Source organism: Strongylocentrotus purpuratus, unplaced genomic scaffold, assembly GCF_000002235.5.
Source record: "Strongylocentrotus purpuratus isolate Spur 01 unplaced genomic scaffold, Spur_5.0 spur5_contig_847, whole genome shotgun sequence".
NCBI classification, from domain to species: Eukaryota; Metazoa; Echinodermata; class Echinoidea; order Camarodonta; family Strongylocentrotidae; genus Strongylocentrotus; species Strongylocentrotus purpuratus.
Window position 1 is genome coordinate 1,924,045 of NW_022145554.1, and position 17,499 is coordinate 1,941,543.

The window sequence follows — 17,499 nt, forward strand, 5'->3', positions numbered from 1 at the left end:
AGATTTCCCCCCAGTCTTTCTTCATTACATTGTGATTAAAACTCATCAGGGTTTGTTTGCGTCCTCTTTTTACGATGTAAATGTTCGCACTGCAACCTCCCAAATCCTTGAATGCTCGCTTGCCCAATAGCTCGCTCGAAAATTAATATTCAGACCTTCACACCCACTGCAAAGTATGTTGCTTATGCTAGGAGTCCACTGGGCCGGCGCCAGTTGGCGCCAGTTTGCGCCAATGCAATTTACTGTGGCGCCTAGTGTCGCAAATAAGGTGCCTAGTGGCGTGTAGTGGCTCAAACTGCCTCCCAACTGGCTCGTGGTGGCGCGTAACGGCACCAAATTTGAATGTGGCGGCAAGAAAATTTTAAAATGTTTGAAATTTTCGTCGCGCCACTTGCATCGAGCAATCAGCGCCAAGTGTCCACCAAGTGGCACCAAATGGCGCGAACATATCGCCCTTTGGCGCAAACAATCCGCCTATTGGAATCCACTGGAATGTAATGGCGCGCGCCAAGTTGCGCCAATGAGATTTCGCGCCACATGGCGCCACTTGGCGCCAAGGGGCACCTTGTTTGCGCCACTACGCGAGCCAAACGGCACCCGATTGGTGACTACTTCGCGCCAAATGCCACCTGATTGCCCGCCATTCGGCGCCACTTGTCGCCTATAACAGCAGGGCGGCATCGCAGGACTTTCTCACAGTGATGGCGGCAGTTCCCCAAGCTCTAGGGATGAGGTTGTGCTGGGCATCCTCCTGGTCCAACATGCGGACGTCCAGTGCCTGATAGTGCTTCCTGATGAGGTTGTGCAGCATGACGGCAGCTTCAATGAGCAGGCGGACTGTGTCTGGTTCCTGTCTCATCTGGCCAAGGAAGCACTGGAACCGCAGAGCCAGAATACCAAAGGCATTTTCAACCACACGCCTTGCCCTGGACAGCCTGTAGTTGAAGAACTTCTGCTGTTGGTCCATGTTACGACGGCCATAGGGCTTCATCACGTACGTCCTCATGGCGAAGGCATCGTCTCCCACGAAGAAGTACGGCATAGGGTGCTCTTCATCATCATGGGGAAGAGGAGCTGGATCTGGGATGCCTAAAGTGCCAGCTTCAATGCACTCCTTCAGTTCACTGTTGTTGTAGATCTGGGCATCAGACTGATGGCCAACCCCACCCACATCGATCCACAGGAACTGGTACTTTGAATCTACCAGAGCCATCAGGACAACCGAGAAGAACTGCTTGTAGTTGAAGTAAAGGCTGCCTGATTTGTTGGGCTTCTGGAGACGGATGTGCTTTCCATCATAGGCTCCCAGACAGTGAGGAAGATTCCATCTGGCTTCAAAATCACCTGCAACCTCAAGCCAGCCTTCATTGGTTGTGGGGGGGGGGGGGGGGGGGAGATGACTTCTGCAGCATACTCATCCACTACCGCTCTGGCTATATTCAGGGACAAACTTCTGGATGGTTTCCTTGCCCACTCGGAAGTTGTAAGACAGCTCGGCATAGGTGGCCCCAGTGGCGAGATGGCGCAGGAAGACGGACAACTTGAGACCAGGGGAATGGCCTTCCTGCTGTGGGTGTCCTTCTTCTGCAAGTGGGGTGTAAGCCTGACCAACAGATCATCAAACATCTCTGGGGACACCCTGGTGTAGTTCTTGAACTTCCTCCTGTCATTCTCACTCAGCTCTTCCATCAAAGTGTGGTACTGTCCACGTTCGGCCCTCAACTGTGGGTGGAGCATGGGTCTAAACCATCAGTTGTGCTTCCTTTTCTTCTTAGGAGGCTCTTCTTCTTCAGGATTGGCCAGCATAAGTTGATAGGCAGTGGCCACCTCAGCATCTCTCATCATCTTCTGATGGAGCAGCATCATCACTCCAACATTATCAAAAGCCTCAGACATATCAAAATTGTAAATATTTAGTAGAGATGTTGTTCATACAGCAGCTGAGGAGGGTCTGAACCAGGTAGCCAATGGCCGGTATTTATTTAGTCGGCAAGTAGCGCCAAGCGGCGGCAAGTTCAAACCAATTTGGCGACCTTTGGCACAAACTAATCACCAAGTGGCGCAAAGTATCCGTCTATTGGCGCGAATGGCGCCAACAGGGTGAATTTTGGAATCAAATGGCCGTGTAATGGCGCAAACTGGCGCGAACTGGCGCAACATTTTGGAGCAAGCCGGGTGGCATTTGGCGCACGCCATATGGCACCCAGTTTATTCCACTTGGCGACACATGCCGAGTGGACATTAATTCGGCGCCACAGCGAGCCACTACGCGCCAATCACATAATCTTTGGCGCGAACTGGCACCAACTGGCGCCGGCCCAGTGGACTCCTAGCATTAAGCAGCATCTTGTACCACGTAATACGAGAGAAACAAATATTGATGTCATCCCTGGTAGTGTAATCACAGTCATGACGATGTACACGCATATACAGTCATGTTTACGAACGTCTAAATTATGTTCACTTTGAGGTTTCCCTCTGTATGTATCCCTTTCAAGTTATCCAGAAAGTGCCTTTTTTGTTAGTGCCCGCCCACTTTGGAAGACGCTCCGCCGCCCTTGGAAACAGGTCGGTGAGAGTTAGAGCAAAACCCGCTTAAAAATAAGAAAGTTATGAATATTTGATGGTGCGATCAATCAAACACAAATGGGCAACTCTGCCACGCATTTTGCGTGGTCGACGCCCATTTGTCCTGTACCAAAAAAACTTTAAAAATGATTTAATTGTCTATTATACATTCACCCTAAATATGATTATTACAAATTTGATTAAATGCAACCCCTGTATGAAACAAGTCTATTCAGTCCGCAATAACAAGAATATGAAAGCTTGCAGGATACGTCACAGTGTTGCCAGTTTGCGTTTCACTGATTAAGACAACTTCAGTTTAAATCGGATATTGCTCAAACTTTAAGTAATTTGTTTTTCCTGTTTTTCCTGCTTTTATGAAAACCAAAGATAATACCAAGGTGGACTTTCCCTTCCGCTCCCTTCTTGAAATGATTTTCCCAATAATTTATTCTTTATATAGATAACGCTTATAAGTCTCGGAACCTTTTTTGATCAATTAAAAGAGTCAAAGAGTTTGATCAATAAAGTTTGAATTTTTGTCAATATCATTTCATGAAAAGAGGTAAGAAAAGTTATTCCAACTTTATGGATAAGGTACACTTTACGAACAAAACGGAATGAATTGGGAAATCACATCATGTCAGATTCAGAAAATGAGAAAGCACAGTCATTCTACCAGCCCTCAAGGGGGGGGGGGGGGGTGGTTATTAAAGAAATGTAGACGCCATACAAAAGACTCTGCAGTGACTTACTAATGAAAATTGACGATTAAAGTTTATTGCCCAGAATATGATGAAAAAATGTTTAAACATACAACTTATAATTTCATATATTTGTTGTTGTTGTTGCTGATATTACAGCTAGAGTATTTTCCTTTTTTACAAATATATATACTTTCTTGTAAAAAAAACATGCAATAAAAGTTACAAGTACTAACAATCTGGAAAACGGATCCTAGCACATTCACATCTGAATACATAAAACGAAAGAAAAATAAACAAATGATTACTTACAATTCAGTTATGTTAATTAACATAGGAAAAAGGGCAAGTTTCTTTTTCAGCATGCGTTATTCATTCCATGATATGTGTAGAAAAGTATCATCATGAACTATTTTAGCTATTTTCCTTCTCTGTACAGTATAGATACGTGGAACTTCATGAAAAAGATGTGTCGAAATTGCACTTTGTAGAATGCATGGGATTCTATAATTTACTTGGCCCTAATGTAATGACGATGACATCGATCATGATTATCGAGACTGAATCTTTATGACTTGTAACAAATCATTTATGACAGTTGTATGAAAGCAACAAACACACAGACACGTGGTGAGTGATAATAATAATAATAATAATAATAATAGCCTAATAGTCCACTCTAAATTTTATTAAACCGAAACGGAAATTCTTTTTGCCCAATTGATCGTGAGCCCGGCAGCCACTGAGCAGCGCCAGATCGACGTTTCTCTATCCCTTATTGACGAACGCCAAACAAGGTAGCAACAAATCTCATCTTTTAACGTCTTTTGGTATGACGCGGCCGGGGTTCGAACCCACGACCTCCCGGTTGTGTGGCGGACGCTCTACTGACTGAGCCAACACTCCGGTAATAATGATGATAATGATGATGATGATAATAATAATATTAATAGAGTCTTGCAAAGAACCAATGTCTTGCACAATGCCACTCAAGTCGCTCCATAATAATCACCCTGGCTTTAGCACGGCTGCCATTACCAGATGAGGTACACATTTAGCCAGTTACCTCACCTTGAAGTTGATGGAATATAGCAAATGTAGATTAATGTCTTTATTGTACATGTATAATGAACGACAGCATTATGTGAACATACCACCAATAGGTCTAGTAATAATAATATAGTTATCAAAGTCCAATCATAATAAACGTATTAAAGTTCATGTAGGGATCTTTTACACTTTGTCCAAAGCAATTCATCGAGTTTTCCAAATGTGAAATTTGGTAATGCAATGTACAATAATATTGTATGCACGTACACATGAATCTTGACATGGGTTTAGCTCAACACTCCGGGTGCCGTATGTTAAACATGTTAAAGGAGCCACTCTGCGTGTGAAATAGTAAAATTATACTGTAACAAAAGTATACCGGTACTAAAAGAAAATGATGTTGTACTTATGTTTGGAAATCTCAAAATCCTACAGTCCCTTGGGAATGCATCCAGCATACTCGACACTTGTTTGAAAAGGCTGGATGGGGGCACAGTCGACTAGGATCGAGTAAAGGCATTGCCCCTGTTCCATGATTTCCAGGAAGCCATCATACATTGACATTATACATGATGATGATAGTCGACTGTCCTATGGACATTTTCCTTTTTCAGTAGAGCTCTTTTTCAGTAAGAGATTAAAATCACCTTCACCAAAATTTATCTAATGTATTCTAAAATACCACTGCTAAGAGGAAACCCAAGAAACATAAAACGAGAAGCATAATCAATACAGTCCTGTTTCTGTCGACGTCTTCCAAACGTTTTAGTGCTCCAGGGCGAACCGTTTTCAATGCTATCCCATGTAGGAGATCTTCTCTACATTGGAGGATCCTTTGGCGGGCATCTGGTCTAGAGTGTGGACCTACCATTCTGTTCCAAGGTGGAAATGCTGGACTAAAGTAAAAGTGGTAAGCCAGTTTCGGATCTGACAAGAGCAGACTCCAGAAACTTGGTAGAGCCCCGATTGCTCGAGCAAGCTCGTCGTTGTAGGTAGTCGGGAGGATCTAGAACAGAAATAGAACAGTTAATGATGGCGTTATTCATTTTAAATAAGCTGCTGATTGAGAAGAGTTTGTTGCGATATTACGAATCAAATTCACTGTGAAATGATCAGTGCAATTGTTGATATTATAAACAAAAACAATATCGCACAATAACGAAATTGGGTCGACTTAGAAGAAATACAAAATAATGTTCCTATGATCAATGAGATGTACGTCCCGACTGATGAATCAGCCCCTATAGACTATGCTCAAAATAGTGATCAATACAACGTAACAACAACATTCTGATCAAAAAGTGATCTCTTCGATAGGGGAAATATTGTTAAATGCAAAATGGAGGGTTTTTTCAGCGCTTATTCATTGCAGAAAATGGTATGAGTAGTACCAACAGAATCACCTATTTATTATGCATAATGGCTAGAACTGCAGCCTTCCAAATTCTGGAAACTAAAAAATGAATTGTGTGCTCATTATGTTTCTATACATGCTATAGACCCGCATGAAAAAAATCTCTAAACAAAACAAAAATCGTATAGAGATACCTTAGGTTGGTTTACACCATACTGTTTGACGACAGCGTCCTTTCTTCTTGTCACGTCCGCCATCATGTCTTGATGACTTGGTAGTTCAACCTCTTTCTTGAACACCTTGAGGGCGTACCGAACTTGCAGCTCCGCCGTCGGTCCTACTGCACCACGTGACCGGATGTAACCAATGGCCGCAAGCGTAGGGTGTGCAAGCCTGGGTGGTATGACGTGCATGTAAAGCTCTAATTGATTCGAGTTACCTGAACAAGACAAGAAATAAGCGCACTTCAATGAAATATTTATCACGTAAGACTGTTAACGCTCGTCTATGAGTTTGCCCTTTAAAATATACTTTGATAATTTTTTTGAATGATTGCTTTATCTTTTATTCTACAATGAAATCAGTTATTACTAAAAATAGTTTTCTGTCTGAGCAACTTCTTCCAAAGATAGGCAGAACTCGTTCTTAAAACGTGGAGGGGAATCATTATTGTACCTCAGATTTTGTGAGCCTTTAAAAAAAAAGGGATTTTCTTTTTTTCTTTTTGTTGTTTGAGGGGTAGAATAAAAGACAAGTGTCATGGGGACATTTCATAATTACCCCTCTGTCCTTGAATCGTGGGTTCCTCCGACTATACTTACAAACAGGCCGATATATTGTCCTTTGCTTGATAAATAAACATCGAATACATTATCAAACCTTGATTCTGTACATGAACATCTTACCCAATATATTTTCCTTCAGGAATGGAGTTGCTGGATTGTACCCCGTACCGTAAACGACACAATCTACATCATCCAAGTAAGAACCATCATCAAAGATGACCCTAGACCCTTCGAACCGTTGAAGACCACTCCGGACCACCACCTGCCCGCTCATGATCTTCATAGGGAGTTGGTCATTTATCATGACGCTGTTGCTATTGGCGGGATGCTTGCTGCTCTGAATCCCGAGTGCTCTCCAGTCTAGCAAGGACTGCATTTTGATCCCTATCAAAGGTTTGAAGATCCAGCTAGGAATCAGATCTCTCCATCTTTGATTAACGTATGCGTCAGTGGGCATCCTGCCCATAATGCGGGGCACAATCCAAGCACCATCCCGCATACTGATGTATACCTAGAATATGATATTGAAACAAGGACAAAAAAAAAGAATTTTTGTTATATCAGTGAGTGGTAGATCCAGTATCTTGTTAACAAAAATATGGAATGAAAATGACTGAATAGACAGAAGAAAGGGGGTGATTCCGGAAAAAAAATCACACAACATTACTGAGGAGGCAATTTTGTTGTGTACTTACGGTATGCCAATTTGGGTTTCCAAGGTGAGGCGGGAGAGGGCCGGGGGCAATGAATTGGCCAGTTGTGCCCCTCATTTTGGGACCATTTTGGGACCAATCTGTGGACTCTGGACATTGTCATATGGTTCTTTGGAATGCTAGATCTCTTAAGAAGAAGATGCACATGGTGTCAGACTTCGTAATTACACAACATGTGGATATCTTGGCACTCACTGAAACATGGCTCACAGGAGATGAACGTGATGGCCGGGTCTTGTCCGATTTCTCCAATGACCTCCCATCTCATGAGTTAATTAGCTCACCGAGAAGGAATAGATCAGGTGGTGGCGTTGGTGTATGCCTACATCGAAGCTTCAAAGTTCTTGGAAAGGACTTCGGAACTCTTGAATCCTTTGAATATCTTAACATTCTCATTTCAGCTGACCGTCAAAAGCCTCTTCGCTTGGTGGTAATCTACAGACCACAGAGAACTATTGATCGACGATCAACATCTTCCATCTTTCTTGATGAATTCGCTACCTTTCTTGAAGGATTGGCATCTGAACGCAACCATCTTGTGATATGTGGTGACTTTAATTTTCATGTCAACGATGATAAAGATCGAGAGGCTATGTTGTTTCTGGACTTGATTTCGTCAGCCAACTTGATCCAGCACGTTAACTTTCCCACCCATCAAAAGGGCCATACGTTGGACTTAATTCTTACAAGAGCGTCGGATGATGTGATTTCTAATGTTCACTCATCACAATTTCTTCCTTCAGACCACTCATCCGTCGGCTGCCAACTTAACATCAAGAAGCCGGATCCTATGAAAATTGACATCAGTTTTCGCAAACTGAAGGACATTGACATCCAAGCTTTCCGTGAGGATATTCTAGAGTCTGAACTTTATAGATCACCTGCTTCTGGTCTTGACCAGCAAGCTGTTCAATATAACAGGGTACTTCAAGCTCTACTTGATAAGCATGCCCCTCTGATTACTAGATGTGTAACTGCAAGGCCTCACTCTCGATGGTTTACCGATGATCTCCGTAAGAGTAAGCAGAGGGTAAGACAACTTGAGAGAAAATATCGTCTCTCCAGAGCCGAAATTGACCGCCAAATCCTGAAGGATGAATGTCGTCTCTACAGCAACCGACTTGCCATGGCTAAAAGGGAGTATTACTCTGAACAACTTGATGAATGTGATACCCATCAACTCTTTCAAAGAGTTGATCGTTTGTCTTCTACCTCCACAAGGATGGTCCTCCCGTCAGATGATGACCCTCGTCTATCTCTTGCCGATCGTTTCTGTAATTTCTTCAGCACCAAGATTGATGTCCTTGTCAGGTCTCTCGAGAGTCTACCTTCAAGTAATCTAGCCCATATCAGTTTTCGAAGCACTCTGCAATGTTTTGATGCCTTTTCTCCAATATCACAGGGCCAAGTTTGTGGACTGATCCTAAAGTCTCGTTCAACTTCCACCCGACACGACCCAATCCCTACTTGGCTGCTGAAGAAATGCATTAATGAGTTAACCCCGGTTATAACATCTATTGTGAATGCTTCAATCACCAATGGTCATTTCCCTGATTCTCTCAAACATGCTCACGTGACTCCACTCTTGAAGTCCACGAAGCTGAGTCCTGATGATCTAAAGAGCTACAGGCCTGTATCTAATCTTCAGTTCTTGGGAAAGACTGTAGAGAGAGTCGTGTTAAAACAAATCCAGGAGTATTTGTCCGAGCATAACCTATATTCTGAGATGCAATCAGGATACCGGCCATATCATAGTTGTGAAACTGCCCTGCTAAAAGTTTCAAATGACATTCTACTTTCCCTGGATAAAGGCGATGAAGCGATTCTGTTGCTGTTGGACTATTCTGCAGCCTTTGACACCGTGAGTCATGATGCCCTTCTAAGCCGTTTGCATGATAGATTTGGACTCAAAGACACAGCCTTGGAATGGTTTCGATCCTACCTCACTAACAGAACTCAGTCTGTTTTTGTTAGCGACTGTGAGTCACATGTCAGCTCTTCGAACTTCGGAGTACCCCAAGGATCTGTTATCGGTCCGTTAGCATTTACACTTTTCTCGTCTCCATTAGAGGATGTCATCAAACACCATGGCATATCGTGTATGACTTATGCAGACGACACTCAAATTTACCTCGTGCTAAAGAAGGATAACCATGCTGTTGCTCTACAAAGACTCAGTGCATGTTTTACAGACATTAAGAATTGGTCCATACAGAATGGATTGAAATTAAATGAAAATAAGACGGAGTGTATACACTTTCTTAGCAGACATAGGACGTGTAGTCCGATTGATGATGTATGTCTTGATGGTACTGACATAGAATGTTCTACAGGTGCTAGAAACCTTGGGGTCACATTTGATAATAATCTATCTCTGAAGACTCATGTGAACAATGTATGCAGATCTGCCTCATTTGCGTTGCATAAAATCGGTAGCATCCGTCAGTTTCTTACTAAAAAGACCACCCAGAGACTTGTTCAGTCACTGGTCATGTCTCGTATTGACTTTTGCAACAGTCTTCTGTATGGTCTTCCTGATGCACAAATTAACAAATTGCAGAGAGTACAAAATTCAGCTGCTAGACTTATTGCAAAGCGTCGTTCACGTGAGTCCATCACTCCACTGTTGAGGGAGCTTCACATGCTAAGAGTCCGGGAACGAATTGATTTTAAGATCCTCTTGCTGACTTTCCAATGTTTGACAAAAACAGCTCCAGTCTACCTTCAAAGGCTGATATCAGAATACTTACCCTCCCGCAACCTGCGCTCAAACAAGAAATCACTCTTAATAGTTCCTGCCACCAATACCCAGTCTTATGGTTCCCGAACTTTTTATGCAGCATCCCCTCAACTCTGGAACAATTTACCTCAATGTATAAAACAAGCAGATTCAACAGACAAATTCAAATCCATGTTAAAAACCTACTTTTTTGTTAAATAGCCTTTTTCATTTGCATATGCAGCCCCCTCGATTGTCCACTATCTATTATGTATAACTTAATATCTGGCTGTAATTCCTTCTCTTTCTATTTTTCTTAAGCGCTTAGAGACATATTTTGTGATAAGCGCTATACAAATGTTGTTAATTATTATTATTATTACTTGATAAACACTAGCGAATGCTCAGTGGACAAAGAATGATCTCTACATGACTATAGTCGAGATAGAGGAACTATATGCGACTGTGATGGGGATGAACAGACGATGAAACCCCTTTCAGTCTGCTCCCCTCCTCCCAGAACCCTTTACCCCAAAGAACTAGAGGGTTTCAACCCCAAGGCTAGGCCATGTGTCCTCCACTGGACAGGGCTTGCGTAGTGTCTCAAGAAGAAGAAGAAGAATGATTGCAGACCATGTTGGTGTGTTGGTTGGTATGTATATATATCAGCAAAAGTACACATTTTTACCTCACGTGTTTTTCGAGTGCGTTTCGAAACTTAAGTGAAAAGGGACATGCGCGAATTCCTGATACAAATTGCCCCTTTTTGTGAGTAAAATATGTCATCCATTTTAAAATAATTTTTACAAGAAATTATGGCCATTTCGTGATATCCCCGTAACCATAAGGATTAATAATATTTACCTTCTTAGCATGATCACTACTCAGAATGGCAATATCTCCGGCAGAATGTGAAGCCCCTGTAAAATAAAAGAAGTTGGACAAAATACAAATATTATCTAGTTCTCAAAATAAAATATTACCTAAACAATAATACATACAACCTGTCAACTTTGCAACGTTTATCATATGGTTTTCATGTTCTGTTTTGTTTTAATCTTGTTTCGTTTTTGTTTAACTTGGGATAAACATACAAAATTACCACCCGAAATATTGAAGGGTGTGTCAAGTCAAAGTCCTCTTTTATGCCGCCTGACAAGCAAGAAACACATTTTTAGAGCTCATGGTGGAAGATAGATTATTGGAGTGATATGCTCATATCCATGGGTGTCGATCCGTAACTGATACCTATTCATCAGGGGGGGGGGGGGGGGTGATCTATTCATTCATCCCCCCCCCTGATGAATAGGTATTACGTAAGTATCGACACCCATGCTCATATCTAAAGTACACACTATAGTTACATGCATGCTATAATCCAAAAACATATCTGTTTGTTCTGGGATATAACAATTGTTCTCTTTCATTTTCGTATTTTCTCTCGTACTAGTTTTTAATCTTTTTTTGTACAACGCAGACGTTATTAATGTGATTCCACCTTTGGCACTATAGGGCGCCTTGAACATTTGATTTTAAGTGGATTTGGTGTCTTATAAATGTTATATTATCAGTATGATCGCTATTATTATCATCATCATTACTATCATTTTTTGAAATTATCATTATCATCATCATCATTATCGTTGTTATTATGTTCACCATCACAAATTCACAATTATTTACCAACGACTAGGATTGTCTTGTCTTTGAAGTTTTGCCCACATCTGAATTGACTGCCATGTAAAATTTGACGACGGAACTCATTTTGACCAGGGTAATTCGGAACTATACCGGACGAGTACATTCCGGTACATACCATAACAGCATCAAATATCTGTAGTGAAAGAGAAAAATCGTATAATACTAGTATATAAAGCTGGTTCAAAGTCGGGAGTGATTTATAACAGCTCCATTGAGATATAAACAACATAAAAATTGACTTTGATAAAGGTTCAATTCAATTCAATTAAAATGAACATTTATTTTCTTCCATTCAATTCGACAACATATTTGACATCTGTTCAAACAAATACAATTTATACGTAGGAACATAAAATATAAGGATTGCAAACATCGTGGAGCTTCATATTAACTTCATATTTAAAAAAAAAAAAAAAAGGGGGGGGGGCATGATAATCGCTTGAACAGAATTCTGCCCCTTCACTGTTTACTATCTAGACAGGCTATCGACACTACTTTTAAAATATTATATTTTAATTAAAACCAATTAATTTCAAGTAAACTGATAAAGCTCCATTTTATTTGAAGCGTTACAGTTTCAGCTGATTGACACGGTTTTAGATCTGGAGGCGCTTACAAAATTACCTCTGATTGGGGCTGCCCATCCTCGTGTTGGGTACACACATTCCATCTTCCCGTTTCGCGAAAATCTGGAGTCTTCGTTACCTCTACGACTGTTGTGTTGAACTGGATATGCTTGATCAGATCAAACTCCTCAGCGTACCTAATATAATAATTCCTTACGTCTTCCCTCTGTGAAGGAATCAAGTTATCAGATCATAATTTATTCAGCGTTGTTTTCAGATATAGTCTAGAGAAAGAATGAGCAGATGCAATCCCTCAATCCAAAAAAAAAAAAAACGTTTTGCAATTTCAATTTCACTGATTAAAAATGGTTTCAATAGTTCTCACATTTAAAAGAACATTAACATTAATTTATTTTTCAATAAGTAAAGTTTAAGAAGTTTCACTCTTTTCTTATGATGCTTACGTTCTTTCTTTCATTATTATAAGAACCCGATGTTAATACCTTAAACTTACGGATTGGCGCGCAGACCTTTAGGTTCAAATTCCACATTAAACAATAATCATAATAGTTATGGTATATCATTGTGTAAATTAACCAAAGGATCTGTCCGCTCAAAATTTACATGCATTTTTTGTACACCTGCGTCATGCTGGGTGTTCCTTTTACTCCTATAAAATGCATTCAAATTGAATTGGATATACTTAATGCTTAAATAACTGAAGGTAACTTGACAAAATCATCAAGTAACGGAGTCATTTAACATGTCAAGCTCATGTTCTTTTTATTTTAAATTTTCATCATTGATGCGTTAATCATTGATGCGTTCTATTTACCAATGGATATGGTGGAATGTGTCTTTGAAATGAGAAATCACTGAAAGCCATCATCTCCTTGTTCACGTTTGTGACGAGTCCATCATAGATACCAGCTGGTCCGGTCGGATCGGATCCTACTTCTTCATTGTAAACCCAGGTGCCACCTATTATACCAGAAATTAATTCAAATGAAAATGAAAAAGCAGAGCAAGACTATAGACGAAAGTTACTTTTTTAAATACTTTAGGATATATATGCTAGGTGAAAGTAGAACATAATTATAATATATATAATTATGAAGTAGTACTTCACTTGAAGAAAACATCTGAAAACATATACAAGTACAATACTTTATAATTTGTTGATTGACTATTAAAGGGACAGCGCTTGTACCCTCTGAAAAAGGCGCTTTGTAAATCCAAATGTTATTATCATTGTTATTATTATTATAATTTGAGAAATCAAAAGAGATTAAGAGAGTAATAATTTGTGTCGCCCGGCCTTTCCGTGTTCCTCCTTACTGTTTCCTTCTACAGAGGTTGCAAAAATTGTTTCAGCCGGGAGTCGAACCAAGGCCTTAACCACCTTACCGCAGAGACGGGTCGGCCCCTCAGAGAGAAAAAAAAGGAATAATTAACCCGTTCTCGTGGTATATATAATGAAGTATATAGACTGCCAGAGGAAAATGCTGTAAGCCAACGACAGTTTGAGTGTTTTTAATGATATACGTTTCACAATTTTTCGAGAGTCTGTATGTGATATGTTATCAATTGATACACGGTATCGTGTATTTCGTTTTTGTTTATTTGTTTATTTTTTATTTCTACGTTTTCAAAATAATACATAATAGAGAAATTAGCTCTAATATACTATAGCATCGGCATATTCACACGGTCGATATATTTCTCTGGTATTACCTCAGTCGCACTGCGGCCAAACCGACTTCAAACCGACTCCTAACCGACCTATATAATATATCTGTTCTGTCTGTTGTCTGTTTGTTGTCGATCTTGTCAGTTTGACTATAAGGTACTATAAGCCTAGTCATTGTAATACAAACAGTACACTCGTAGGTAGGCCTTTATCACGCCTGGTATATCTCCCCCTATTGTTCATAGACCGGGTTCACGTCGGTTCACGTCGATACACGGCCGCTACGTGCACAATGTACAGTCAAGGAGATATCAGCTATTGAATTCTACGTGCATACATGCAGTCATACGGGACATTATTTATATATACTTTACCTAGTTGTTTGACCTTTTCGAAACACACGGGTTGTAGCCCTTCCTCGAGACATGTTTTTATCGCAACAAGACCGGAAACTCCAGCTCCTATGATAGCCACTCTCTTCCCGTTCATTTTGGCGCCGTGTATATTAGACCTCTTCCACTCCAACCAAATACAAGTATGAAACCGTAAACATCAAAATATAGTTTACCGGTGAGCCATCGCAATATTTTACTAATTTTTAGTAGATCATTATGCTTGCATCAGCACGTTCTATTCCAAGTGTATTATATGAAAAACAATATATCAATTTTGTTTACTCAATTCATGTCTACTAGCTAGCTCCAACCAGTGTTCGAGTACGTTGGAGTGGACTTTGTACCGATGTCGTTTCGAATCAAAGTTCGCACCAGTAGCGCAGGGGCTATTTTTAACGTTTAACTTTGAATCCGCGGCTCGAGATTTTATGCAGACGGCCCGGCCCCCTCTATTCGATAACGTTTGCCAAGCCTTCTGGAATGACCCCAAATCTCCCGATTACAGTTTTCTCTTATTCGTCGTTACTGTCACCATAGACGGTGGTAGGTCTATGCTGTCACTAAGCACCATTTCCTTGTCTTTCCCCCTTTCTCAGCCGACTTTTCTCTCCCCCACCCATGTATGTTCCCTCTCTTTGAAAGCACCCCTATATCTCCGGTGGAAACACAAATTCGGACCCTCCGACCGCGGAGTGGGAGGGAGGGAGGGAGGGGGGGGGGGGGGGGGTTCTTCTTTTGCTTTTCTCCTTTTTTTCTCTCATTGTCTCTGTTTCTTTTCTCTTCTCCTTTTTTTCTCTTCTTTTCTTCCTCTTTTTTCCTTTCTTTTTTTTGCGCCGCCAATAGGGGGGGGGGGGGGGGGGCGTTTCGGCCCCCTGGATCCGCCACTGCATTATGAATCCCGATTTTCGAATCATCAGGAAAGAGTTGCAATTCACCGATTTCAGATAACACACTGCGCGATATCGAGAGCGCAACATAACAGCTATCGTAAATCATCTCGCGAACACCCGCTGAGTTTACGAGGCGGCTTCGAAACTCGCTCAGACCATGGACCCTATGCTCTATGGAAAGCCGTTGGTGACTTTATTCACGTGCCCCAGACGTATGGAACGCGGCACACGTCTGCTAAATTGACCAATCACCGCCTGTTATTTAGCAGGCGCGTGCAAGGTGCGATAGCACACGCCTGTTACTTTGCCAGACGGATGCGCAGAACGCTCGTAAATTGAATTTTAAGACAACCAATCAAGTCCGCTGTTACAAAGCTGCTCAGCTCAGTACGTACGGCGCCTGTTCGCTATTACAAAACTGATCAGGTCAGTACATATTGGATAGGGGACATACCCACGGCCAGGCACGGATCCAGGGGGGCCGAAGGGGTCTCCCCCCCTCTCCCCCGCCAAAAAAGAGAGAGAGCTAGAGAAAGAAGGAACAGAAGTGAAGGGGAAAGAGGAGAGAAAGGAAAGAAAGAAGAGGAAAGAAAAGAGGGGGGGAAGAGATCAGCGGGGGGGGGGGGGGGGGGCGACTGAGGGCCTTGCCTCCGAGGCTGTTGCCCCCCTCCCCTCTCCCCCCAAAAAGAGAGAAGGAAGGAAAGGGAAATAAAAAAGAGAAGAGGAGTCAAAGGAAAGGGGGGGGGGGAGGAATAAGAAAAGTAATGAAGGAGGATTATCAGTTACGATTTTCTCGCCAACAATTTGTTTATCCTCAGGGGGGGGGGGGGACAAAAAAAAGAGAGTAGGAAGGGAAAAGGACAGAGGAGAGCTAAAGGGAAAAAAAAAAGGAAAAAAGAAAAGAAACAGGTGAAAAGAAAGGGAGGGGGGTCAGATGCAATTAATCCAGCCAACAACATGTGGTTCGGGTAGGGGGTGAAAGGCCTTTGCCTCCCCCCAGCAAACTTTAAAAAGAGAGAAGGAAGGGAAGGGGAAGGGAAAGAGATGAGAAAGGGAAAGAAAAAAAAAGAGGAAGAAGAAAGGTAGGGGAGATCAGTTGCGATTTTTCCCGCCATCAAGGTGTGGATCGGGGGCGAAAGGCCCTTGTCTCCCCCTCCCCCCTCAGCAAGAAAGAGAGAGAGAGAGAGAGAGAGAGAGAAAGAAAGAAGGGAAGGAGGGAATGGGAAAGAGGAGAGAAAGGGAAAGAAAATAAAGAGTAAGAGGAAAAGAAAAGGGGGAAAAGATAATTATGGTTTCGCGCTCATCTCGCCTCCCCCAAACGAGACCAAGCGCCAGATACGCCACTAGACACCACTGGCGTACTAATTCGAAGGGGGGCAGACTCCCCCTAAAGTGGTTCATTTTTAATTCGATTTCAGTGATTTACAAATGTCGTAAAATGACATGATTTTTTAGTAAATTATACTGTTTTATGAGTTTGTTGGAAAATGACGAATTCCGAAAGTTACAGTCAGGCGAAAAATATGCTTATTTTGAGGTCTGCAAGTCAAGGCTCGCGGAACATAAATTGGTGTGGAGTCTAGGGGCGGAGCCCCCGGAAGTTCAGGGGCAATGGGCATTCATTACGTTCAGATGAGCATATTTTGATACCTTATTAATGACACGGGTAGGACACTAATTGGCGTGGGGTCCAGGGGCTGAGCCCCCGAGGAAACTCAGGGGCTATCGGGGCATTCATTACGTTCAGATGAGCATATTTTGATACCCCGGAAACTCAGGGATTTTTAGACATTTTATAACTGTCAGATAAGCATTCAGGGGCACGCCTTAGGGCCCTAGGTGGGGTCAAGAGGGTGAAGCCTCCGAAATTTCATTTAATTACGGTCAGTTGATCATATTTTAAGACTTCATTATTTTGTGACACTGGCAGGTCACAATTTATTTTTCTTACTTCTCCCCACTTCTCTTGAATAAACTTTTTCAAAATAGATGGGGGACCCATGCCCCCGAGCCCCGCTGTGCCGCGAGCCTTTACATGTAGACCTCTAAATAAGCATACTTCTCGCCTGACAGTAACTTTGGGAATTCGTCATTTTCCAACAAACAGTAACTAGCAGTAACTAGGCTTGTAGTCCGGTCAGCTCCGTTTGGTATCCTGAGGTTTTGAGAATTCCAGTGTCATGGACAAACGAAAATCTTGAAAATTTTCATTGGCTAAAATTGTATAGTTTCTGGGTGCCTGGAGATGGTAGGTCCATAAGTTCTAATAAAAGCTTCGTTCACATATGCCTTCCGGTCACAAAACCTTATTATCTTATTTAGCTCAAAATCTTGGAAATCTAACTTCCTTACTTATTTGGAAAA

At 41.7% G+C, this 17,499-nt stretch overlaps 1 protein-coding gene across 1 annotated transcript; it reads right to left on the reverse strand.

The window, feature by feature from the left end:
- Positions 1–4,659: 4,659 nt before the first annotated feature.
- LOC589488 (dimethylaniline monooxygenase [N-oxide-forming] 5) lies at positions 4,660–14,691 on the reverse strand. The gene is made up of 8 exons (XM_030993064.1): positions 14,225–14,691; positions 12,996–13,141; positions 12,219–12,386; positions 11,577–11,727; positions 10,758–10,813; positions 6,582–6,972; positions 5,871–6,115; positions 4,660–5,328 (listed from the first exon to the last, which is right to left on the reverse strand). Exons 1-8 carry the CDS (start codon positions 14,337–14,339, stop codon positions 4,996–4,998), a joined length of 1,605 nt encoding a protein of 534 aa, XP_030848924.1. The 5' UTR covers positions 14,340–14,691; the 3' UTR covers positions 4,660–4,995.
- Between the last annotated feature and the right edge of the window lie 2,808 nt (positions 14,692–17,499).

What these genes read in the sequence shown, in the direction of transcription:
- LOC589488 (XM_030993064.1), bottom strand. Translation starts at nt 14,339, where the DNA reads ATGAACGGGAAGAGAGTGGCTATCATAGGAGCTGGAGTTTCCGGTCTT. An exon ending in CAAGACAATCCTAGTCGTTG is followed by an intron (nt 10,814 to 11,576) that starts GTAAATAATTGT and finishes TTTATTTTACAG; the next exon opens with GGGCTTCACATTCTGCCGGA. An exon ending in ATGGTGTAAACCAACCTAAG is followed by an intron (nt 5,329 to 5,870) that starts GTATCTCTATAC and finishes TTTCTGTTCTAG; the next exon opens with ATCCTCCCGACTACCTACAA.